The sequence below is a fragment of the Anoplopoma fimbria genome, unplaced genomic scaffold (genome assembly GCF_027596085.1).
Source record: "Anoplopoma fimbria isolate UVic2021 breed Golden Eagle Sablefish unplaced genomic scaffold, Afim_UVic_2022 Un_contig_9016_pilon_pilon, whole genome shotgun sequence".
Lineage (NCBI taxonomy): Eukaryota > Metazoa > Chordata > Actinopteri > Perciformes > Anoplopomatidae > Anoplopoma > Anoplopoma fimbria.
Window position 1 is genome coordinate 1 of NW_026553716.1, and position 27564 is coordinate 27564.

Here is a 27564-nt window from a genome sequence, read left to right on the forward strand (position 1 = left end):
TCACCACAGAGACACACTGATCCACAGACACCACAGCAGAGGAGCTACACCTCCTGCTGTCGGTAGCTGGATGGAAGCCACCACAGCCAACCATCAGCTGGACAGTGTGGGCGTCTCAGAAGAAGGCGTAGGCAGAGCATGCTGGGAAACAGAGGGACGTCCTGACACTGTCCTGCATCTCTTTACACCACGAAGACACAATTCCACCTGAGGACAGCATTTGTCTCCACTGGCGCTGGAGAGTGCTGTTATCCATGTGACTGCGAAGGCTACCGGACCAGTCCAACAATGTGAGAGACTAGAGAGCAGACTGTCCTCAGCTCATCTGATCTCATCTGGAGTTCTACTTTATATTTAGGGATTTTCATCATCATCCTGTTTTTCATTAACAGATTAACCGTTTGATTTATTTTAAAATGTCAGAAAATAGTGGAAATGTCCATCAAGTTCTGAGAGGATGAGGTGAAATCTTCTTCAGTGTGAACAACACTGAACAGTATTAAAAAGGAAATGATATTAAAGAGAGAAGAGCAGAACATTCTCATATTTGAGAAACTGACACTAGACAATGTTTGACATGTTTACTTGATTAAAATACTTGAGGGATCATCTGATCATCAATATTTGCGTCAATTCATTTTTTGTTTAACAACTAATCGATTCGTTGTTTCAACACTATATACAGTGGGTACGGAAAGTATTCAGACCCCTTTAAATTTTTCACTCTTTGTTTCATTGCAGCCATTTACTAAAAATGTTTTCGCATTAATGTACACTCAGCAACCCATCTTGACAGAAAAAAACTGAAATGTAGAAATTTTTGCAAATTTATTAAAAAAGAAAAACTGAAATATCACATGGTCATAAGTATTCAGACCCTTTGCTCAGTATTGAGTAGAAGCACCCTTTTGAGCTAGTACAGCCATGAGTCTTCTTGGGAATGATGCAACAAGTTTCTCACACCTGGATTTGGGGATCCTCTGCCATTCTTCCTTGCAGATCCTCTCCAGTTCTGTCAGGTTGGATGGTGAACGTTGGTGGACAGCCATTTTCAGGTCTCTCCAGAGATGCTCAATTGGGTTTAGGTCAGGGCTCTGGCTGGGCCAGTCAAGAATGGTCACAGACTTGTTCCGAAGCCACTCCTTTGTTATTTTAGCTGTGTGCTTCGGGTCATTGTCTTGTTGGAAGGTGAACCTTCGGCCCAGTCTGAGGTCCTGAGCACTCTGGAGGAGGTTTTCTTCCAGGATATCTCTGTACTTGGCCGCATTCATCTTTCCTTCAATTGCAACCAGTCGTCCTGTCCCTGCAGCTGAAAAACACCCCCATAGCATGATGCTGCCACCACCATGTTTCACTGTTGGGATTGTATTGGGCAGGTGATGAGCAGTGCCTGGTTTTCTCCACACATACCGCTTAGAATTAACGCCAAAAAGTTCAATCTTGGTCTCATCAGACCAGAGAATCTTATTTCTCATAGTTTGGGAGTCCTCCATGTGTTTTTTGGCAAACTCTATGCGGGCTTTCATATGTCTTGCACTGAGGAGAGGCTTCCGTCGGGCCACTCTGCCATAAAGCCCCGACTGGTGGAGGGCTGCAGTGATAGTTGACTTTGTGGAACTTTCTCCCATCTCCCTACTGCATCTCTGGAGCTCAGCCACAGTGATCTTTGGGTTCTTCTTTACCTCTCTCACCAAGGCTCTTCTCCCACGATTGCTCAGTTTGGCTGGACGGCCAGGTCTAGGAAGAGTTCTGGTCATCCCATACTTCTTCCATTTAAGGATTATGGAGGCCACTGTGCTCTTAGGAACCTTGAGTGCTGCAGAAATTCTTTTGTAACCTTGGCCAGATCTGTGCCTTGCCACAATTCTGTCTCTGAGCTCCTTGGGCAGTTCCTTCGACCTCATGACACTGAACAGTATTTAATATGAAATTATATAAAAGGGAGAAAAAAAGAAAATTCTTATATTTGATTAAGTGGAACTTGAAAATGTTTGACATATTTCTTAAATGAAAGACTTAAATATTATCTAATAATAAAGGAAAATGTTGCCAATTCATTTTCTAACTATCTAAACAAATGGATAAATGGTTTCAGCGCTTTATATGTTTATTATGGCATGAAAACACTGTGGTCAAGTATGGTTCACCTAATCTGCAGTTATGTATGTATATATATATATATATATAAATAAATGTATATTATGGGATGGACACACTGTGTATCAGTGCAGTGGAGTGAAACCTGTGATCTGGATGAGACATGTACCATCCAGCTCTATTCAAACATGCTGCTACTCCTCTCATATGAGGCCCAGCAGCAGCAGCCTGCGTCCCGTTTACAGTCCTGCTCCCTACTTTGAGAAAGCAGACAGTAATGTTCCTCTAGCAGCTGTGTGTGTTAAACCGCTGTGATCAACGGCTTCCTGCAGCACAGTTATCAGAACCAACTCACTGTGGGCCGTTCAGTAGAGTAGTTCTGATCGGATCCAGTGGAGATAAAGAGTTAATGATCTCTGCTGGTTATTATGGGATGGACAGAAACACTGTATCAGTGCAGTACAGCAGCATCCAGTCGTCTCAGTGTCAGTAATGATTCTGATGAGTCTGACTGTTTCAGCCAAGAAAAGACGTCAAACTGTTTATCTGTGTGTGTGTGTGTGTGTGTGTGTGTGTGTGTGTGTGTGTGTGTGTGTGTGTGTGTGTGTGTGTGTGTGTGTGTGTGTGTGTCGGTGTGTGTGTGCGCTTTGACATTTGTTTTCTAAGATACATTGATGAAAATATAAACAAAATGTGTGAGACATAAACAAACCTCCAGTCTGGTTGAAGCGCTGTTTTGCTGTTTCAATGTCGGCTTTGAAGGCCTGCTGGGCGCCCATAAAGTATCCAGTCTCCCTCTGCCAGTAGTTAGGATCATCTGCTGTGGCGTTGCTCATCCAGTCCTGTTTGGGTTTTGCTCTCCTGGTGTTACTGTCATAGTGAAACATCTGAATTTCATCAACCAACCCAACAGCCACAAACTCTGGGAAGTTTGGGACTCCAGAGGACCCAGTGAAGAAATACTTCAGAGAGTGAGTCACTGTAACAAAAAGATCATGTCATCATTTCAGTTTTGCTATCACACTTTAATAAATCACTGAACAATGTTGTTTTCCTTCTCACAGAATCAAAAAGAACTACAGTTCATTAAAGACAGCCTAATAATATCTGCTGTGCACTAAATAAAAATAAATATATTTTACTCCAGAAACCTTTGTTTTTTGAAAAAATGTATTTATTTAGAAATAAAAATAAACTGAGTTAAATATTTAGATCATGCAGTTGTGTACCTGACTTTTATTGATAGAAAGCAGTTTGATAAAACAGGCGTACTTTATTTTTCTGTTTCTAATTTAATCTTCTTTGTCTCATCTTCTTCAGGATGCATCATTAGTAGTTTACTCTCCTCATGATCAGATTAGTGTGAAATCACAAACCTCTGACCAAAACATAAACACTGCATATGATTTATATTATATTTTATATATTCAAACATGTTCTGTTTCATGATATGAATTTCTTTATGGTCTCTATTTTATACGATAAAGTGTGACCACTGATAACTTACGTTTCTTCTTCTGAGGTTTTTAATATTAACTTTGAACTCTGTGAGTTTCTTGAAGCTCAAACTGGCAGCACTTCTCCTCATACGGATTCAAAGTGGGTTGTTTTGCTCTTTTTTTTGTTGTCATTTTTCATATTAAATAATGATTGATTTCATTTTTTTATGTTGGTCGGAGGGTTTGTGGATTTCAGATGTTTGAGAATAAAGGTTCTTTTTTAAATACAACAACAACAAAAATCGTCCGTCACTTTCATAAGTCTTTATTTATGTTAACTGAAGAAATATGTTTAAGTTTATTTATCTTTGTAGAAAACTTAATCTGCTGAATTTTATAACAATCTCAGAAAAATGTTAACGGATGGACACAGCTTTATATTTAATAAACTTCTCAGTAATATTGGATCTAGTTTCTATCAGTATCAGTGGGATTAAAAGATTTTTATTAACTCTAATATCTTTTGTTAAATTCCAACCTTCCCTCTACCATGAACTGATCTTTATTCAATCAGTCCTGATACTAAAAGTGTTACTACTTTTTCTTCTAAGTATCAGCAGAGTAAACTTTCTGCAGGTGTCTGTGAGTTTTGTGGATCAAGTTATCGTCCGTTCAGAATCCTTCACTGTCTGAATGCATGTTTTTCATATTTCTGTGTTTAAAAATGATTCACTGGTTACAAATATGTACAAGAATAAATCTATTTCCTGTAAATACATCAAATACTTCAACAGTCCTGCCAGACGGATGCTGGATTTTTGAGGCCGATACTGACATCAATATAGTTTAAAAATGTAAATATTTCAGTTGAAAGTATTTTTACAATAAACATATAAAATAAACTTAATACAGATCCATTAGTTGTTGTTTTTTTTGAAGAAGTTGTGTGACATCACAGTTTAAATATGAACTTGTGCTCTCTGGAGGACAAACCATGAAGACACTGTTTATGAATGACCTCATGACATTTCTTCACTTACATTTGTGTTTCATCAGCCAATATGTTTGCAAAAGTCAAGTTTCATATTTTTCTGAGCAATGACTTAAAACATTTAGAGAATAGAGAATATGTAGAGGTCAAACAATACTTAAAATATTTAAGATATGAACTCAATATTTATGAACTCAATATTTATGTTTTTACGTTGTCATTGATTTTGTGTGTTTTTCTGTCTGTACATATTATTCTCTAGACCTTTTTATTTATTTATGTACTATGAGAGGGTGATATAATGATATTATTTTCTTGTTCCTTTTCAATAATAAAATACTGTATTACAGGTAACAATTCATATTTTGTAATATTTTGAAGTGATTGAAAGATAAAGATAATTCATGAGTAATGTATTATTAAGTGTCAGTTATTTAGTTTATTAGTGAACGATATTAAATATTGCACCAACAAAGCAGGAAGTAGTTTAGCTTCAGCGGGAAAACAACCATCAACTGATTGTTGATAAAAGTAAAAGTGCACAGCCTCCTGGAGAGATGAAATGAACCGACGTGTTTCCTGACTGTATGAATATGTGCATTATGTCTAATGAAAGAAAATAACTAATACAAAATATTTACATAATTCATAAAATGACAGTCGTATTGTAAAAAGCACTGCATTAACCACAGCACACATTTTATATAAAACATGAACAACTTAAATATATAAATTAAAAAGGTCACTGCATACAGTTTAGGACATGACTCCATGTTTTCATATTATGGTCTTTATCAATCTGACGTCACGCTGACGTTTCAGCTTCACACCCTTTCACTCTTAATGCTCCTGATGTTATAAAATAAAGGATTTACTAACGTGGACTTTAAGATCGTTTGTTTCTTTTTCTATCATTTTTCTACAGTCAACGAGGAAATCCTGGATGTAAACATCGAAGACTATCAACAGAACCTTAAACTGATAAATACAGTACATACAGACACGAAGTATTTCTTCTTTTACAATCAAACTACTTATAAAACAAAGTGTTAACTGACCTGCCGTCGCTCCATGAAGGCTTATTATCATCAGGAGAGTCACAGTCTTCGGCTCCATAGTGAGATGTCCCACCTGAGGTTCCGGTTCTTTTTATTCTGACGGAGATAAAGTCATGAAGTCTGTTCAGCTCAAGGATCAGGACTGAAATGAAGGAGAGACAACGAGGATCGTCAACCTCTATCTGAGCCAATGGGAATTTAAGCTGAGCATCTACGTCAATAGTAACTAGGTAGAAGTGCTCCAAGCAGGTTGTTAACGAAAGTGAAAGGAGTATGTTTACCTGCTGCTTTTTTTTTTCATTTTGGCAACGTTTATACTCCGTTTCTCCTCTCATCACGTATTGTTGTTAATGCACTTCATAAAAGGTTATAGAATTTAATTTTGATTAAAAAAAACATCCTGTTTTCACTGTTTACTGAGACACTAGTATTGTCTATGATTATTGCAGTGTTATCTTTAATATTACAGTATTATTTATGATTATTACAGCAAAATACATTTATCCTCTTAAATAACATTTTCTCTCTAAATCCTTCTTCCAAGAGAACTTTCTCTGGATTATTTTATAAATAGCAAAAGAGGGATTTCCTCAGAATTCAAAGCAAATACAATTATAGTCTATTTCAGAATGAAACACAAAGTCATCCGTTGGGTTCATAGACTTAAGAACTTAAGAACTTCTGAACTTCTGAACTTAAGAACTTCGTTCCCCCTACCTCTTTATGACCTAACATCTACAGGTCAGGGGTCACGTTCTTTATGGTTCTATGAGAACAGTGAATACAATATTCTTAGGGCTGGTACATAAAAACAGTTAGCCAATATGGATCTTAAAATGAGCCAGACTTCTGCTATATTAAGTCTTATTACACAACAAATCAAGAATAAAAGTGATATTATACATTGCAGTTCATTGGCTGCAAAAATACAACAGAGAGAAATTGTCCCATGTCCCTAAATTCATTCATTATTTCAGCATCATGTAGGACGCTGAAATAGGAATTTAGGGACATGGTACGCCTACATAGTCATGTGGAGTCTTTACCTCTACAAAAACAGAACAAAATAAATTATTCATTATTTCGCTGAAATAGGAATTTAGGGACATGGTACGCCTACATAGTCAGACTTTACGTCTACAAAGACAGAACAAAATAAAGACAAGGCATCTCAGCTACACCTGCTGAACTTTCTCTACACACGTTACTAGTCTATAATCTTACGACTCCTGACACATCCAGAGACAGACAACCATTCACGCTCACATCCACACCTACGGGCAATTTAGAGTCATCAATTAACCTAAGCTGCATGTCTTTGGACTGTGGGAGGAAGCCGGAGAACCAACACTGACACGGGGAGAACATGCAAACTCCACACAGAAGGCCATCTAGCCCGGGAACTGAACCCAGGCCCATTTTACTGTGAGGCGACAGCGCTAACCACTACACCACCGTACAGCCCGGATGTATATATGTTTTTGTATATTTATGGGATATATATATATGTGTTTATGTATGCGAAACCATCATGCTTGCCTGCTTTTTATTATATTCATTTTATTCTTAATCTTTTCCATATTTCTCTTCTTGTTATACTTTTCTGTATTTAATTCTACTCTCAGATTTTTACCTTTTTAATTTTAAAATATATTAACATTGTAGCAATGATAAAAGTATAAATAACATCATATGTAAACAAATGTAAATGTATGTTAACTCCTGCACCCGTACTTCCGTTAGTAAAACCATAATTAACACCTCACAGTTGTATGCCTGTGTCAACCAGTCAAGTTGCATTTTACATCAATGTCTGTCCAAAACGTCATTACTTTATCATTTTATTTTTGTTGATATTTGTTATTAATTGTCATAATTAGCATATGAATCCTTGACTTATGGCCAAACACGCGTTTTGTATGCCACAGTGACCTTTGAACACCTAATTCTAATCAGTTCCTCCTTGTGTCCAGGTGGACCTTTGTGCCAAATTTGAAGAAACTCCCTCCAGTCGTTCCTGAGATGTCGCATTTACGAGATGAAGCGGATGGACGTGCTTACAGACGGACAACTGGATGCCTCAAAACCTCGGCTGTCACCGGCACAGAGCCACAAGAACAACATTCTCATCATTTTCAGGGTTTTGGTTGATTTCATGAGGACAAAATCAGAGATAAAATGTTGTTTGTTATATAGATGTAGAGCTCTCACTTTACACAGCGGTCCATTCTTTGTGACAATGACTTTTTCTACCCAGACAGAATCTGTTTTCAGACATGGAATACGTGCTGGCTTCACCTCCCTGATGCGTCACGTGAAGCGACGTCTGTTTCTGATGACGGCGGCCACTGATCACAGCTGATCAGCTATCAGACGGCTTTAACAGCTGGAGAGACTTTTGATTTTATGTCTACACACATAATCACTGTATTAATATTAATAATGACACAAAGACACAAAGTAATCATCACTGTACTAATATTAATAATGACACAAAGTAATCATCACTGCCAGAGTAGAAATGTATTTCTCTCTGCAGCCTGTTACCTGTTTAACAAACTGCATTGAGTATTTATACTGTGTTCTGTGTATTCATACAATGTTCTCAGTAGTTATACTGTGTTCTGTGTATTTATATAATGTTCTCAGTATTTATACTATGTTCTGTGTATTCATACAATATTTATACTATATTCTGTGTATTTATATAATGTTCTCAGTATTTATACTGTGTTCTGTGTCCTGCTCATAAGCGCAGGACCGATTTCTACCGGCGAAATGCGTTTGTCTTATTTATTAATTATTAACGTCTATGTTTTGAAATTCGGATTGTGATGTCATTATTAAATAATCCAGAATATGATTATGGATTCTCCTAAACACTGGAATTAATTCATTAGGCTCAATGTTTCGGGGTAAATTGGAATTACATAACTCATCAACCTGACACTCAGGAATTATCAGCCTCATATGAATGAATGGAAATGAAGATAAATGATGTAAAAGTGTTTCTACTGACAAACAGACAGACTCTCCAACTCTTTAACTCTCTATAACTTTTCAATTGGTTTAATCTGTGATCTGTCTTCACTCTGGTATTAAACTCCAGTGATGATCAGATCAGTACGATCGGCTGCAGCGTCCAATCAGATAACTTATTAACGATGAGGGGCCGTGTCGGCCCTCACAACACTTCCTGGAAGGATGATCACGTGCATCCTCGCTCATGGCTCCTCGGAGATCCCTCCTCGATCCTCTGTGCCGAAATAAGAGCTTTTGGACGGCCGTCAATATGGAGGCGCAGAACGACTTCCGGTTCAAGCGAGGATCGAGGAGTGAGGAAACGACAAATAAGAGACTTGGGATGCACCCCCTGTCTCTCAGTTCACTTCAGCCACTCCCAGCTCACAGCCCAGCCCCTTCTCTCTCACCACACCATCCCTCACTCACCTAATCAGTATTACTCAGTGCACCTGTCTGCCACACCCACCTCATCAGCACAATCACTCTCACCTGCTCACTTAGTATTTAAACCTCTGTCTCACAAACACTCGTTCCCGTTGCCGACCCTGCCTGTTGGACTTCCCTGCCTTGCCTGTGCCCCGGTCAACGACTCAGCCTTCTGTCCCCGACCACGGGTTTAGCCTTCGCTTCCTCTGGTTTCTGTCTGCCTGTTTCCCTGACTGCTCGGCGCTCTCCTGATAGGAATCCACTACGTGAGTCTGATCCTGCCTGTTTGTCTGCTGTATGTCCCGCTTTCAATAAAGCTGCTGCATTCTACTCCGTGTCCTGTCGCACTGCTTCTGGGTCCACGTGACACCAAGTGCCAAACAATTGTTGAATTACCTCAAAGTAAACTGGCATTAAACATAATTTATAAAGAATAAAAGCAAATTGAAAATAACATTACAGTCATTTTGTTTTTACATTACAGTCATTAAGACGCTTTTATACTTTATATATTGCATATCAACTCTTTCACACACTGATGACAGGCTACCATCAAGGTGCCACCATCAGACTCTAACTAACATTCAACATCCAGTCCACACTGATGGCAAGCCTTCAGGAGACACATCGACTGCCAAAGCCGGGTATCGAACCACCGACCCTTTGATTGGAGAACTACCTTGCTCTCCACTACGCCACAGCCGCCCCATATAACATATCAATATTAATCAATGTTTAACTTAAATATGAATGTGTCTCTTCTAGTCATGTCATCCTGACATTACTGCTGACTGATGAAGTTTGGTTCTCTTTCACATTCTGGATAGAAGCATCAACTCAAAGCCTAGAGTCCAAACACTGATCAAATAGTACCGTCTCTGTTTGGGTCTCTCACCTTTCTTCTTTTTGTAAGCCATGAATCCAACACCAATGAGGACGAGAGCAAGAACAGCCACTGCAATGATGATGATGATGATGGTGGTCATGTGGCTCAACGTGCATTCTCTGTTCTCTGTTGAGCAGAAAACAACAATAAAAAATTCACAACCTGAACAGATGAAGCAGGTTAGAAGAGAAGAACATCCATTTATCAACCAGACCTCAATCCTGTACACACACACCATATGTTTGCCATGTTCTTTATCACTCTGTACATGATGACTGTATCTACGCTTGTTGATCTCGTCTGGCTGTGTTGTCTCGGTTTAGCTGTATGTCTATGTTGCTTTCTGTCACACATGTTGTTTTTTGACACAACAAGACAAGACAGAACCTTAAAGACAGTCTGAAACACCAGACAGCTGAAACACACGTACCTCCCCCAGTCTTCAGCTGGGACTGATGGAAGTTTCAGGTCAACGCTCATCTGGAAGGATCCATCGTGGTTGGGGAGGATCTCTCCGTGGTCCACGTCCTCATGGAGCTCCTCTCCTTCTCTCCTCCAGAACAGTGAAGCTCTGTCAGGGTAGAAACCTGTAGCGTGGCAGCTGACTGGAGAGGAGGGAGTCTTCTGGAGGAGAGACACTGAGGGACGCTCTGGAGAGTAAAGAGAAAGACAGGTTATAGGTTCTTTATTATTATTATTATTCACTGTGTATTAATATTATCACTCCTTTATGAGGTAATGTATTTTAAATGCCTTAGTAAAACATACTATTTATATGTATGAATGCAATGCAAATAAAAAAAGTCTTTAAGGTTTAATTGATAGAAGAAGGGAGAGACGGAGGGGATAAAAAGACAGATGAAGAGAGATTAGAGAAGGAAGGAGGACAGTGAGAGAGAATGGAGGTAAAGAGTGTGAGGGAGAAGATGTGGTGAAGGAGGCAGAGAGGTGACGGAGGAGACATGTAATGTAATGTGACTGTTGGTCAGAAACAAGAGAGGGTGTATGAGCATTGTGTCCATTAAACACAGATGTGATTCTCCTGTTCTCATCAGAGAGCTCCTCCCGTAGTTCACATACTTCTTCAGCCACTCAGGACAAATCTGAGTCAGGTAGTTATTTCTCTGTGCTATCTGAGCTCTGTTATTATCCCACTTGTGTTTGGTGATGACAGCCTGTTGTTTGGGAGTGATCCATGTCCCTCAAATGATATGAAGTCTTCTCCATCATAACCTTTGACCATCATCCCATTCACAGCCGTACATGTACTGGACAGTGTGGACGTCTCAAAGAGAGACATGGAGGCAGAGCATGCTGGGAAACAGAGGGACGTCCTGACACTGTCCATGTCCTCTTTATACACACACACACAAGAAATATTTCAGAGAGTGAGTCACTGTAACAAAAAGATAATTTCATCTTTGCTATCACACTTTAATAAATCACTGAACAATGTTGTTTTCCTTCTCACAGAATCAAAAAGAACTACAGGTCATTAAAGACATCCTAATAATATCTGCTGTGCATTAAATAAATACAAAAACAAACGTATACTTTAATATTTCTGATGATTCTGTCTTGAAAACTATCTATTCTGAAATTAAATATCAAACAAGTCACATATTTGGACCATGCACTTCTGAACCTGACATTCATTGATAGAAAGCAGTTTGTGAAAACGTCATTTTTTTTCATCTAGTTTTGTCTCATCTTCTTCAGGATGAATAATTAGAAGTTTACAAACCTCATTCAAACAAATGTGATTTGTATTATATTTTATATACGTATAGCCAACAGATTAAAACATGTTCTGTTTCATGATATGAATTTTTTTAAATATTATTTTTATTCTCAGAAGCACAAAGAATGCAATAATACAATGTACATGTCATTTTTCAATTTTCTCCCCTCCCACCCCCTACCCCAGAGCATAATAAGTTAACAAATTACAGGATGGTAAATGAAGAAAAAAGAAAAAAGTTAAGATAAAAAAATAAAATAATAATAATAACAATAATAATAATTGAAATAAAAAAAGACGAAAAGGAAAGTCCAAGGGAAATGGAAAAGGTTTATGAATCTAAAGAGAGAGACTTCAATTTGTCAAAGTATTGTATGATCGGACCCCAAGTGGATTTGAATGTCTGCAGCGAGAATTTAATTTTCTCCAGTTTGGGGGATGATGAGACTTCCAATCCATTAAGATTGTTCTTTGTGCCAAAAGGGTTGAGAAAGCAATTATGTTTTTGTGTTTATTTATTAAAGTTTTATCATCACCGTCGCCCTGAACACCAAAGATGCACATACAGGTGTTGGGTAGGAGATTAAGACTGAGGGAGTCTGATAAGACTTTGAATATTTTATCCCAGTAAATTGTGAGTTGTGGACAGCTCCAAAACATGTGAGTAAGATCTGCTGGTGAATTATGACATCTATTGCAGCTATCTACCACATTAGAATACATTTTCTCAAGTTTGGACTTAGAGTAGTGCAGGCGATGCAGTACCTTGAATTGTAGTAATTTTAACCGTGCACACGATGAGCTTTTATTGACCCTTATAAGCAGTGGTGTATATAAAGTAAAAGTAAAGATACCTTACTGGGAAATGACTCCAGTAAAAGTGAAAGTCACCTATTAGAATACTACTTGAGTAAAAGTCTTAAAGTATCTGATATGTACTGTACTTAAGTATCAAAAGTAATTTTCTGATATTAAATGTACTTAAGTATTGAAAGTAAAAGTACAAGTAAATGCTGTTAACAAAAAAGCAAAGGGTCAGAATTTTGAGAATTATAAAGTTTATTCTTTTAAGTGCTGTGGCCACCATGACCAAGGACAAGGAGGTACAAACAGAGACAGCAGCCTAACATACACCATGTATAGCTAAATTAGAAGATCATGACACTTGTCTTCATGTCTTCATCCATAAGAGGGTACGAAGAATCTTTCACTCCAACATAAGAAAACATTTCTCGCAGATATGGCCATGGGTGTTGGTCTTCGTCACCACCGTCGTTTGTTGCGGGAGTAGCAGGTGCTTCCATTTCTGCTTCCATCATGAAATCAGTCATCGTAGAGTGGAATTCTACTCATGTAGTCGCTCGCTAGCTGGCATCACTGGGAATCAAAAAACGCGGCTTTGAGAGCACTTGTTTGCAATTGCGCATTAACGTGATTAACCAATGATTTAACTTGCAAGCTAGGACCACTGATTCGCCGAACCTGCTTGCTTGCAGTCTGTGTTCCACCACAGTCCCCGACGTTGGTCTCATGATTCATTTTTTTCTAAAGATAGATTTGATTTTGTAGCGAGTAACGAAGGTTTCAGGGGAAATGTATCGGAGTCAAAGTATCAGTTCTCTTTGCAAAATGTAGTGAAGTAGAAGTGAAAGTCAACAGAAATATAAATAGTAAAGTAAAGTACAGATATCCAAAAAAACGACTTAAGTACAGTAACGAAGTATTTCTACTTCGTTACTATACACCACTGCTTATAAGGGCCTGGTTCCAAAATGAATCTGCAATGCTCGTGCCAAGTTCTTTTTCCCAATCCGCTTTGATTTTCCCAATGTTAGTCTCAGTAATTGAGTTGATGATTTGATATATTTGAGATATAAATCCTTTTACCTTTGGTTGGGTGTTCAGAATTTTCTCATACACTGAGTCTAGAGGTGAATTAGGAAAATTGGATTTGTAAGATTTGGTAAAATGTCGCACGAAAAAGATGGGATTGAGGGATATTGTATCTTTCAAATATATCTCCGGAACTTCCAAACACCCCATTGATGTATAATTGACCAATGTTGGAAATGCCATTTTAAGCCATAGAGAGAATGCACAGTCTAGTGTGTGGGGGAAAGAGGTGATTATCATGAAAATGAGTTGGAGTGGATAAGTCTATGAAGCCAATTTTTTTACGGAATTGTGCCAGAATGTTCAATGTTGCAATTACTATAGGGTTGGTTGAGTATTTTCTTGGGGAGAAGGGTAGTCTAGAGGTTACCAATGCTAGAAGAGAGGACGATGTACACGATTTAGCTTCATTTAGACACCAGCTTACTTGAGGATGCTTGATCCAGTATATTATTTTCTGTATATTTGCTGCCCAGTAGTAATATCTGAAATTAGGAAGAGAGAGTCCACCTTGAGATTGATGTCTTTGTAGCATCACTTTACTTATCCTTGGTTGCTTATCAGTCCATAACAATTCTGTAATATGCTTATCTAGGATAGTAAAAAAGAGCTTAGGCAAGAACACAGGCAGACATTGAAACCAATATAAGAAGCGTGGTAAAACACACATTTTAACAGTTTTTCGAATTTTCGAATGATATAAATGCCCAGATATTTGAATTCAGAATTACATAAACGAAACAGCAATTGTATTTCTGGAGTCCTTATTGCTAAATTGTTTAAAGGAAAGCATTCGCTTTTGGAAAAATTGAACTTGTATCCTGAGAAGGTCCCAAATTGTTTAAGGATACCAACTAACACAGGAACAGATTCTATCGGGTCGGAAATATAAACTAATAAATCGTCAGCATATAGCGAGACTCTATGCTCAGTGCTCCATCTGTGAATTCCTTTGATGTTCGTGGATGCTTTAAGAGCAACAGATAGTGGTTCGATAGCTAAGGCAAATAATAAGGGACTTAAAGGGCAGCCTTGACGGGTACCTCTGTATAAATTGAAATATTCTGAGTTTGATCTATTGGAGACAACAGAGGCCCTGGGTGAGGAGTAGAGGAGTTCTACCCATGCCACAAATTTAGGACTAAAACCAAACTTTTCCAAAATCCTGAATAGATATGGCCATTCCACCCTATCAAATGCCTTTTCTGCATCCAAAGAGATAGCCATCTCTGGGGTCTCTCCAGACACAGGGGAGTGGATAACATTCAACAGACGGCGGATATTGCTGAAAGAGTGGCGATTCCATATGAAACCAGTTTGGTCATCAGAAATAACCTGGTGAATAACTGTTTCCAGGCGCACAGCGAGGACCTTCGCCAAAATTGTATAATCTGCATTTAGAAGAGATATTGGTCTATAAGATCCACATTCATTTGCATCTTTTCCAGGTTTTAACAATAGAGTAATTGATGCATTTGTCAGGGTTTGTGGCAGAGTACCTCTGGATAGAGAGTCATTAAACATATTAAGCAAGAGTGGCAATAGTTTATCTGAAAATTTCTTGAAAAATTCAATGGGGAAGCTGTCTGGCCCAGGTGCTCTGCCACTTTGTATAGCTTTAATTGATCCCAGTATCTCGCCCATATTCAATGGTTGGTCTAGTTTCTTTTCTTGGTCGTTATCAATATTTGGGAATATAAGGCCCTCAAGGAACTTTTCCATGTCTGTGTTGTTTGGCGGGTTTTCTGATTGATATAAGTTAGAGTAATAATCTTTGAAGATATTATTAATTTCGGATGGAATAACTGTTACATCATTCGAGATGTTTTTAATTTGTTATATTTGCTGAGAGGCAGATTTAACTTTAAATTGATGAGCTAGTAACCTTCCTGCTTTCTCACCATGTTCATAGTGAAGACCACGAGTTCGTAATAGTTGTTTTTCAATTTTGCCTGTCGACAGTAGGGCTGTAAAGTCCTAGTCGACTGGTCTTTTGTGGTTAATTGCCTTCTTGTGCTGATATCAAAATTTTTGGTACTTTTGGGCGTGTTAATTTCATAAATCGTCATCAGGAGGAAAGTACCAAGTGCTAATGGGGGTGTTTTCAGAGCCCTGTTTCACAGAAAACAGTCTGTCTTCAGAGAACCCCTTGTTTTCACTTTTTGATTAGCCCAACCCACTAGAGACAGGTAGATTGAAGAAGGTCCATTTATTTAATCTTTGTTTTTAATTGCTGAATTTTAGTTTTTTATTTAAATCTCGTTTGATTTAAGTTTAATTTGAGTCTCCTTTCTCCATCCATGTCAAAGACATCGGCAGTTATTTTTCAAAAAGATGGCGGGAAAAAAATGTAAATTTGCAAACAACAGTTTGACAATTTAAGAGTCTCGAATACAAAAGAAGAGAAGGGGATAATATTATCTTTTTGGTTATTTATAAGAAACATATTTCATCAATAACTCTATTCATCAGATCGATACACCCAGAACGCTGGATGTTAAGCCTTTTATCCCCAAGCAGAATTGCCTTTTGTGGGGATCAAACCTCCATAGGGGACGGGGTAATTTTTTGTAAAAGATTAAATGATAGATCTAAAATTACTTTTGGGCATGGTCAGATTCTACTATTGCAGAGTATTCTGTGTTAGCCACTGAAGGAAGGAGAGTTTTATCAATGAAAAAAAATCTATTCGAGAGTAGGTCTGGTGGGTATGTGAATAGAAAGAAAAATTCTTATCAGTGGGGTTCTTAAACCTCCAGGGATCAATACATCCAACCTGATCCATAAAAGCCGAGAGGGTCTTCGCCATTTTCAAAGGCGGTTTTAAAGTAGGGTTGGATCTATCCAGACTGAGATTAATTAGGCAATTCAGATCTCCTCCAAATATTAAATTATGAGAGTTTAGGGTATGAATATTGGAGATCATTTTCTTTATAAAATGTTCATCATCCCAGTTAGGGGCATAAACATTAACAAGTATCACATAACAAGTGTGTGAAAAAGTGAACCTGAAATTATGATATAATGACCATTTGGATCTGAGATAATGTCTGCTGCAGTAAATTGTACTTTTTTATGAAGAAGAATGGCTACCCCCTTGATTTACTATTGAAATTAGAGTGGAAGATTTGACCAACCCAAGGTTTTCGTAATCTCACTTGGTTTGCTGTGGATAGATGGGTTTCTTGTAGGAAAATAATTTCAGCCTTTATTTTTTTCAAGTAAGCGAAGACTCTAGCTCTTTTAATGGGGCCATTTAGTCCCTTGACATTCCAAGTGACCAATCTTGTAGTACCAGCTCCTGTAATTATTCCATTTAACATAGTTCTACTTTGTACCTAAAGTTAGGATTTTTTTTAACTATATAATACCCTTAAAACTAGAACTTCTTGAACATAAAACACCATTCCTATGCTGGTCTCCTTAACAGTTTCTAGCCGCAGGACTCCCTTAACTTGGACTTCCAGTAAGGCCTTCCTTAGTTACTTCTAACTAGGAGGTTCTCCCAACACATCAAATGAGAGTTTAAGACCAGCTTTGTGGCACCACAATGAAGAGTAAAAAAAGTAGAGTATAATTGCCCACAACAAGTATATGTTGAAAGTTATCAAAACTTGAACTTGTACTACACAGGGTGACAGTTTTTTTTTGTTTGTTTTTTTTTAGACAAAAGAAAAGAGTAGCTCTCACCTTTACAATAATATCAGCGGGCTGACAGTAACCATTTCACCCCAAAAAGTTGGAGAAAAACAGACAAAAAGAAAAACCGTCCACTTATCACGAAACGGGCAGTGTACATACATGCAGGCCTATGTGCGTCTGCTTCAGGGACCATCTTTTGATGCCGGGACTTCTTTAACCGGTTATCCGTCGGTCGTAGAAGGCTTTTGCTTCTTCGGGGGTGTCGAAGTAGACGGATTCTCCTTCAAAAGTGACGCGCAGGCGGGCCGGGTGTAACGGTCCGAAGCGGACCCCTTTTCTGTACAGTTTCTGTTTAATGTCATTAAAAGCCGCGCTCTTTCTGCCAAGGGTCACACTCATGTCCTGGTAAACTCTCAGAGTCACATTATGGTACTTTAATTCGTGTTTCATGGCCCATCTTAATAATGGATCCTCGTTCTGGTAGCGGTGCGGTGTGCGCGGTCAATCAGCGGAGGAGAAGTGAACAGCTCCGGCCCAAGTGTCTCCATCAGTAAGTCCGCTATAAACTGCTCCACACGGTCTTGGAGAAGTTTGTTCTGAGACTGCATGGATGTAATGGTCGCTTCAGACGAAGTGAGCCGCTCAAAGTTTTCTCCCAGTATTGTTTCCGCTGCGGTGAGACGCTTGTTGAATGAACTCGCGTCCCCTCACAGTGTATCCATAGAGGCCTGTAGTGGCTGAGATGAGGCCTGTATAAGCATCGTCATGTCCTCTTTCATACTGGTACGGTGGTTTTACAGCAGCGAGGCCAGTTGTTGTATTGTGACGGGCTCGCTTCCACCTTCGAGGGCTGGGTGACTTGTCTCACCTGAGGATGAGTCGGAGCCCGCCGCCATGTTAGCTAGCTTTGCAGATAGCGAAGTAGCCCGAGTTGTGTGAGTTTGTAATCCTCCTTGCTTATTATGTTTCGGTGTCATTTCTTTACCCAGATGTGTTCGTAGCACGTTCGACAACTTGCTGTGCGGCAAAAGTAAAACACAAAGGAGGTCTTAAAGGTCAAATACAGTGGCGGCCGGTCAATAGGGGCGCTAGGGCGCCGCTCCCATCAAAATTTCAGGAAAAAAGTATAGACACAGTAAACATAAATTACATAATAAAAAGTAATTACCACGTCTGTTCAGTGTTCACTCATACAATGGGTTTTACTTTTAAATTTTTATGCCTTTCCATTCAATATTGGGTTTATTCTGGGTTGTTTCATGCATTTCAATAGCGAGGGGCGCCGGCCAAATGAGTGTGTATGTGGCCTCTTAAACTTTTGGCTTCCATGTGACTTCATGCTGGTCTCTAATTGGTCACTTCAAGATTCTCCTCCGGGCGCAGCTCTCTGCGCCCCTGGCCAATCAGCGTGCTTGGGCTCATTTTTCATCCAGTCTGATTGATTCATGATACCTGTCAGTCAAAGTCACTCCCCTGGCAACGGAGCCGTGCCTGTCACTCAAAGAGCGACAGACACGCCCACGCGCACACGGAGCAGACAGAAAAAAACAACAACGAGAAGACAGGAGGAGACATGGCGACAGCAAACGAAAATTCGGTTGTTTCGTTACGCAGTAATCCTTTCTCGAGGCGTTCGGTGGAGGAAAAAAAAAAATAAAGGAGCTTGGACCGGAGCAGCCTGATATACAAATCCAGCAGCAGGCAAGTGACAGGGGAAGGAGTTACACTAGAGGCTTCTCCCGTTTGTGTTACACCAAACACAGTTGGCTAGCTGGATGTGGAGTTAGCAATGCTCTCTATTGCTTTCCATGCTTGCTTTTTCAAAGTGTTGGCAGTGGCACTGAAGCTCTGTGGACAACAACTGGGGTCAGAGACCTGAAACATCTCTCTGAAAAATGCAAACGGCATGAAAGTAGCCGTAGCCACCTTGACAACAGCATGAAGCTACAGTTTTTGGCCGAGTTAGCATTGCTGAACAATTAGATGCTACAGAGTTGGCATTAGAAGGCACAATGAAGAGGTGACAAAAAATCGTCACATACTGTCCAGGATAATAGACTGTGTGAAATTTTGTGGGGCCTTTGAATTGGCTTTACGTGGCCATGATGAGAGTGAGAGCTCTGTCAACCCCGGGATATTTCGTGGGCTGGTGGATTTTGTTGCCTCTCTGGATGGAGCTTTGAAAGAGCACCTTGAGACTGCCACTGTTTTTAAGGGTACTTCAAAAACTGTCCAAAATGAGCTCCTGGATTGTATGTTGTCTGTTGCAAGGGAGCAAATAATTAAAGAAGCTCAAAAGAGTGTTTTTGTATCAATCCAGGCAGATGAGACAACAGATATTTCAACACAGACCCAACTTGTGCTTGTACTACGCTACATTGATGACAAACACAGTGTGCAGGAAAGATTTTTGAGTTCATTCCTCTGCAGTCATCTACTTCTGAGTCCATTGCTACTGCATTAAAAGAGCGTCTTGCTGCCATCATTCCTGAGGATCAGAAAAGCAATGCCAGGCATATGATGGAGCCAGTGTGATGAGGGGTGCCACTGCAGGTGTTCAGAGGAAAATCAAAGATGAGTACCCAAATGCCCACTGCTATGCACACCAACTCAACCTGATCATGCAACAGGCCACCTCTCACATTTCCAAGGTGAGAATTTTTTTTTCTGACCTGGGTGGATTTGCCAGCTTTTTTTCCAGATCACCCAAGCGTACAGCTGTTCTTGATAAAATGGTGGCCCATAGACTGCCAACATCCAGCAATGTCAGATGGAACTTTCCCGCCCGCCAGTGCGCCCCCCAGATTTTTTTAGCACCAGCCGCCACTGGTCAAATATCCAAATTGGTCGGGAGCCTCTCCACGTGCATCAACTCACTACATCCTCTAACCAGGAGTCCCATATTAAATAATTATTGATGAAAAAAATGTATCTTGTTGTCGGAGGGTTTGTGGATTTTAGATGTTTGAATATAAAGGTTATTTTTTTAAATGCAACCAACAACAAATATCGTCCAGAAACGGAATAAATATGTTTAAGTTTAACTCCATTTATCTGCTGTTGACGGATGGACACAGCTTTATTTTTAAGAAACTTCTCAGTAATATTGGATCTAGTTTTTCAGTAAGTGGGATTCAAGATTTTTATTAACTCTAATATCTTTTGTTAAATTCCAACCTTCCCTCTACCATGAACTGATGTGTATTCAATCAGTCCTGATACTAAAAGTGTTACTACTTTTTCTTCTAAGTATCAGCAGAGTAAACTTTCTGCAGGTGTCTGTGAGTTTTGTGGATCAAGTTATCATCAGTTCAGAATCCTTCACTGTCCTCTGTGTCTAAATGCATGTTTTTTATATTTCTGTGTTTAAAAATCATGCATTGGTTACAAATCTGTCGAAGAATAAATCTATTTCCTGTAAATACATCAAATACTTCAACAGTACTGCCGGATGGATGGTGGATTTTTGAGGCCGATACTGACGTCAATATAGTTTAAAAATGTAAATATTTCAGTTGAAAGTATTTTTAATATAAACAGATAAAATAAACAAACTTAATACAGATCCATTAGTTGTTGTTTTTTTGTGAAGAAGATACGAGCTAAGTGTGACATTTCACAGTTTAAATATGAACTTGTGCTCTCTGGAGGACAAACCATGAAGACACTGTTTATGAATGACCTCATGACATTTCTTCACTTCCATTTATTGTTATTCATCAGCCAATATGTTTAAACCTATATACCTGCAATATGTTTAAACCTATATATCTGCAATATGTTTAAACCTATATATCTGCAATAAGCTAATATTGACAAATAATATCAGTCCAGCTCGACTCAACAGCATCAGTGTGATGTAATCTGAACCAACCAACAAAACGCAGGATTAAAGCTGATGTGTGTTTCAGTGTTTGGAGTCTAATTTTCTGAGCAATGACTTAAAATATTTAGAGAATATGTAGAGGTCAAACAATACGAAGATATGAACTCAATATTTCTGTTCAGTATGTTGTCATTGGTTTTGTGTGTTTTTCTGTGTGTACACATTATTCTCTAGACTTTTTTATTTATTTATGTACTATGAGAGGGTGATGTATAATATTTTTTTCTTGTTCCTTTTCAATAATAAAATATGTATTATTTGGTTACAGATAACAATTCATATTTGAGTGCACTTCAAAAATCATATTTTGAAGTGCACTCAAAAAACGATTCTTGGCCATCATAAACATGAAGCAATATTTTTAAGTAAAGTGTAACTGAAATATATAAAATCTATTGATTAATATATACATTTATTGATCCAAAAACTTAAACTTAACGTTAATATGCTTAGCATAAACTGAATGTAAACGAATCAAATAAACTTTACTTACTTACTTTACTAACTTTACCACTGGATCCCAAAAGGAGGCTATGCGCATGTGCGAGAGTGAGGAAACGTCACTTCACCGACGTGACTCGTGAACTCTGCGCGTGGATTTGGCAATCTGACCAGATTCTGACCGACCGAGCGGGACAAAGTTACACGGTAAGTCCAATCATTTGCCATCTGAAGTGATGTGTTAAGCAATATGTTACTTCAGAAGAATTTGTATTACGAAGACGGATATAGTTCAGCCAGAACATGTCATAATGACAAATGCCTCCTGTCAAGGGTCAATAAAGATTGCCCTTGGTTAAGAATAAGAGGATTATGAACAATGTCAGGAAAACTCATCACTTTTATTGTGCCTTCTTTTGCAGAGTGAGGACATTGAGCTCAAGAGGGACTGTGTCCTTAGAAGTCTGTGTGTCTACCTCAACGAGGACAGCAACGCTTTTATCAAGGAGTACTTGGTTAGTAATATCATTTTACCGTGAGCTGTCAGTGTTAAACATGCCATGTTTCCTTTCTCTCAGAATGGTCAATTTGTTTTTCACCATCAGAACACAGACAGCGGGGAAGCTGAGAGAGAGATCGCACAGACCACCATGGGGCTTTATGTCATTCGCAAAGAAGGTGCTGATAAAGAGGACCAGCCAGAGGATGTTGGACTGGTGATCGAGGGAGTGGAGCTGCTAAGCAATCTGAGAAGCATTTCCTTTGGATGTGCCATGCTTTTTGGTCTGATTTACACACTCAACCTGAGCTATCCCCAAATGTGAATTTGAGTTCTTCCAGAAGGTGTTGATGAACTTGGATGGCAGGAAATTGTCCCCAAAGGTCCAAACACTTAAAATGAAGATGCTTCAGTGAGCTCACATGGACATTGCTGGAGAGTTGAGCTAGCCACTCTTTGGCTTGTTGGCCATTTACATTTTGATGACCTGGTAAATGACTGTAATGAAGCAACTAGTGACTCACTAGTTTGTGGGGGGTTTTTTCTTGGCATCCTCTATTGCCTCTGTCATTATGTGTGATCTTGATTCTTCTTAAGATCTGCTGTTGGAGGGATGGAGCCTTTGGTGGAGGAAAGTGCTCTTGGACCCTGTGGCCATTTTTTTGCATTGAGATTGCATACTATTTTACTACTATTCAATTCAATTCAGTTTATTTTGTATAGCCCAGAATCACAAATTACAAATTTGCCTCAGAGGGCTTTACAATCTGTGCACATGCGACATCCTCTGTCCTTCCCTCACATCGGCACAGGAAAAACTCCCCTAAAAAACCCCTTTAACAGGGAGAAAAAAGGAAGAAACCTATGGGAGAACGACAGAGGAGGGATCCTTCTCCCAGGATGGACAGAATGCAATAGATGTCATGTGTACAGAATGAGCAGCATAACAGTTCTTAGATACAACACATTCAATGTATATGACATAAATGATTCATATAATAAGACTACTTATAATAACAGCAGCAATTATTACAGTAGAATTATAGCCATGAAAATAGGGATAGTAATGTGACTAATAATAATAATCGAAGTAGCAGTGGGTGTCAGTCGGCTCACAGCAGGAGGCACGACTACGGTCCAGGTACCACAACGATTCATGGAAACCTGCAGAACGAGAAAGCAAAAGGGCTTCAGGGTGGAAGTAAAGCTAAAATGCTTAATGGTACAGGTAATAGTAATAGTAATGTGACTAGTAATAATAATAATGGTGGTAGCAGTCGGTGTCAGCAGGGCCGTAGCAGGATGCACATCCACGGTCCAGGTACAGCCACGATTTATAGAAGCCTGCGAAGCGAGAAAGCACAAAGACTCCAGGGTACAAGCAAGTCAATAAGCGTAATAGTACAGGCAATAATAATAGTAATGTGACTAATAATGATAGTGGTAGTAGTAGTGTGTGTCTGCAGGGCTTCAGTAGGTGGCACGATGACAGTCCAAATATAACCCCGATTCCTGGGAACCTGCGAGGCGAGAAAGCACAAGAACTCCGGGGAAGAAGCAAAATCAGTAATGTGCATAAATAGGAGATTAATACATAAAGAAGGAGGGAGAGAAGAGGAGAGAGGAGCTCAGCGTATCCTAGGTAGTCCCCCGGCTGTCTAGGCATATCGCAGCATATCTAGGGGCTGGACCAAGGCGAACCTGAACCAGCCCTAACTATAAGCGCTATCAAAAAGGAAGGACGGTTATGGATTTTGTGCAATAAAGGGAATGTGTACAGAGCTGATTCCTGTATATGGTAGATGTTTAACATTGTACTGGATGTTCTACCAGTAAAGACCAATGATAGCCATGTTTTGTTACTATTATTACTACTGGCAAAAGGTTTAGTTGTCTTCTTATTTAGTCTGACCTTTTTTCATATTGGTTTTGAGGAAGATAGTGCTACCCATATAACGGCATTGAACTTCCAATTGCAGTTTTGTTTGCTTATTAGAAATGGGATGTATTTCTTTGAATCTGTGTATAAGCCCTGGAAAGCCTTGTAAACTTTATGTATTGATGTTCTGTGGTACAATACATAAGTGAGCCTTGTGCCTTTTATTCCAGTTAAGTTAGTGTACTGGAAAGCCTTTTGAATTTTTGCTAATTTTGAAATTAGAAAAAAAGCTTAAGTATTCATGTACCTAAAAGGTTGAAAGGTGTTTTTCAATGTCAATGTTCTATTACTGAAATGAAGATACAAGTCACTGAATACAGTGGAAAGCATTGTCCCTTTTATTCTAGTACTATTATATGAAGTACTATTTGGTTTACTGCACTTCATAGTTTGAACTTTATGTGTTTTAATTGTACCATTACCCAGGTTTCTTGGCAATTGCAGGTCCTGCTGATGTATCCCTGTTGTTTGAATTGCTGATGGTACAAATACATTTAAAGTCCCTGTCATTTTGAGAAGAGGGGTTCCGATACCATTTTTTCCTGCCCTGTACCTATTCTTATACTTGTGTATCGGCCGATACCGAGTACCAATCCAATACCGTTAAAAAAACAAAAAAAGTTAAACCGGTCAGAATTTCCTAAGATATATATATTGTGTGAAAACATCAAGAAACTTAATTTTTTCAAGTTTCTCACCAAAACTACATTTTACAAGATTACATTTTTGACATAACATTTTAATTTACTTTCACCCAATACAAATTTATATCAGAACATGATATGTGATCGGTGCATAGACTCGCCAATACCTGAGCCAGCTTTTTAGGTTGTATCATAGCCATTAGCGAAACTGATATCGGAACAACTCTAGATTTTAAGGTGCAGTACCCATGGCGTATTTGCAATGAATATATTTTAATGTATAAGCTTACAGAACTGTCCTTGTATGCATTGAGATTTATTACAAATGTTACTTTAATAAACTATGTTTATGTAAAAGTTCCCCTTAACTTTATATGTAATATTTGAATTAATGCATAAGGTTTATGTAAAAGTTCACCTTAACTTTACATGTAATACTTAAACAAATGCATAAAGTTTATTTATAAATGTGCATCAATTTTTAAAAAAAAAAAAATTTTTTTTCATTCAACCTTTATTTATACGCCAGAGTCAATTACAAAAACAAACACAAAACAGCAACAAGGAGATATACTAACAGAAGATTAATACACTTATTCAAGTACTGTAATTCTGAAAGGTACTTTACATGAGTTTCTTCCATTTTTTTTTATTTTTTTTAACTGTACAACATAAAACAAAACAACTGGGAGGGATGGTCATATCCGAATGACACAAATGTACAGTATCTCATATAAAGTCCTGTCTCAGGGGCCTGATGAATTTGAGCCACCTCGACCATGTACTGTGGAATATGTCTTGGCGAAGTCTGAGAATGTCAGTCAGTTTCTCCATCGTGTATATTTGATGGACAATGTCTATCCAGTCCTCAGTTGAAGGAGCCTGGGGCTTCAGCCACTTGCGGGTTATCGCTTTTTTACCTGCAGCCAACAGAATAACCATAAGGGATCTATCCAGGGAGCAGAGCTTTTGTGGGATATTCCCTAGATATAGAACATCAAATCTAAAAGGGATATCAGTTCTGAATAACTCCTCTAAAGTTTGGTGGATATTCTTCCAAAAGGTGGAGAGTATAGAGCAGGACCAAAATATATGAAAGTGGTCAGCATTGTTGACCGGACATTGTCTCCAACATTCTGAGTTACTCGTCCTGTGTTGCTTTTGCAGAGGAGTAATGAAGAATCGAACCAAACTCTTCCAACTGAATTCTCTCCAAATAAGAGAACTTGTAGTTTTCCACTGTACTTTGCAAATTGTATGCCACTCCTCCCCAGAAAGAGCTCCGCCATTTTCCATATCCCATTTTTCCTTAATATATAATGCCCCTCCTGATTTTCTATTTAAGAAACAATTGTATATCCTTGAAATTATTTTAGTACTGGGGTCAGATTTGTATGCAGATATAAAGATTTTCATTAATCCATCCTCTAAATTTATCAAGTCAATGTCCTTCATGATTGTTCTAAAATAATGCCGCATTTGGAGGAATCTGTAGAAATCTTGTTGGTCAAGTTGGTATTTTTCTCTCATAGACTGAAAACTCCTTAGAGCCCCCTTGTCTATCAGAGTACAGAAAGCAGTCCCCCCTTTTCTTGCCCATGTACCAAATCTCTTATCACTCACATTGGGGGAAAGTCACTATCAAAAGCACACCATCTTAATAATTTAGCTATTTTCTGTATATTGCACAGTTTCTGAGTTTCCTTCCAAATCTTTAGAGACAAATTAATAAACGGATTTCTTCTATCCAATAAATGTCTGATTAGTGTTTGGTCAGAGATAATTGATTGAAGTGGGATCTTGTCTACCATTGCTAACTCTAACTCCTTCCACCTAGCCAGGTAGCTCGGATTGCACCAGCACACAAGGTGTCTCAGCTGGGCTGCATAATAATACTCTAACAAGCATGGAAGCCCCGTTCCCCCGTGTTCTTTCTTGAGTTGTAAGGTTTTATATTTAATCCTTGGCTTTCTGCCGTTCCATATATATCTGGATATGAGTTTGTCCCATTCCACAAACTGCTGGGTCGTCACTACCACGGGCAATGTTTGGAAAAGATATAATAAACATGGCAAAATATTCATTTTGATCGAATCAATTCTTGAAGTTAAATTTAGGAATGGGATAACACTCCACCTCCTTATATCTGCCTTTAATTTAGAGGTCAAAGGTCCAAAATGAATGTTAAACAAATTTGCTAGATTTTTTGGTAAGTATACCCCCAAATATTTTATTGAGTCAGCTCCCCATAGCAGCCTAACATACACCATGGATAGTTAAATTAGAAGATCAGACACCTGTCTCCCCTCTCCCCCGCCAAAGAACTCCAATTATTTTGGAAACACATAGATATCTTAACAGCTTTATGCTAATTATGATAACTAAACATTAAGTTGCTCCATCTGTCATTTTTGTTACCTTGTGTTTTGAGGTTGGATGGGAGTTTTTGAATGCCAATATTTGTAGCTTTTAAGCATATTCAGCACTTCATTAGTTTCGAAGAATCTTTCACTCCAACATAAGAAAACAGCACTATGGCTGCTTGTTTTCTTCGTCACCACCGTGGTTTTTGTAGGCTGCTTCCATTTCTAGAATCATGAAACCAGTCATCGTAGAGTGGAATTCTACTCATGTAGTCGCTCGCTAGCTGGCATCACTGGGAATCAACAAACCGCGGCTTTGAGAGCACTTGTTTGCAATTGCGCAATTTTCTGATTAACCAGTGATTTAATGCAAGCTCACTGATTGAACATTCAAATCAGTACTGTCTTTGTGTCTCATGATTCATTTTTTTTTGTAAGATATTTAATTTTTCCTGTCTTCTTTTTTGTAAACGGGCTGCATTTTAGGCAATATATTTGGATAATATCCTTGGTAGGAGTGTAATTTAAGGTGAGGACTTGACATTTATTTTATAGCCACATCGAGCCAAATTCTTCAAGACACCACATTAATTCA

At 38.6% G+C, this 27564-nt stretch overlaps 1 protein-coding gene and 1 pseudogene across 1 annotated transcript; both read right to left on the bottom strand.

Moving 5' to 3' along the window:
• Positions 1-2187: 2187 nt before the first annotated feature.
• On the bottom strand, positions 2188-5743 carry LOC129116786 (major histocompatibility complex class I-related gene protein-like). The gene is made up of 3 exons (XM_054627497.1): positions 5586-5743; positions 2810-3076; positions 2188-2354 (listed from the first exon to the last, which is right to left on the bottom strand). Exons 1-3 carry the CDS (start codon positions 5641-5643, stop codon positions 2200-2202), a joined length of 480 nt encoding a protein of 159 aa, XP_054483472.1. The 5' UTR covers positions 5644-5743; the 3' UTR covers positions 2188-2199.
• Positions 5744-9362: 3619 nt separating this feature from the next.
• On the bottom strand, positions 9363-18093 carry LOC129116785 (major histocompatibility complex class I-related gene protein-like; annotated as a pseudogene).
• Between the last annotated feature and the right edge of the window lie 9471 nt (positions 18094-27564).

What these genes read in the sequence shown, in the direction of transcription:
- LOC129116786 (XM_054627497.1), bottom strand. Translation starts at nt 5,643, where the DNA reads ATGGAGCCGAAGACTGTGACTCTCCTGATGATAATAAGCCTTCATGGA. An exon ending in CCTTCATGGAGCGACGGCAG is followed by an intron (nt 3,077 to 5,585) that starts GTCAGTTAACAC and finishes TTTTTGTTACAG; the next exon opens with TGACTCACTCTCTGAAGTAT. An exon ending in GCGCTTCAACCAGACTGGAG is followed by an intron (nt 2,355 to 2,809) that starts GTTTGTTTATGT and finishes GCTTTCTCAAAG; the next exon opens with TAGGGAGCAGGACTGTAAAC.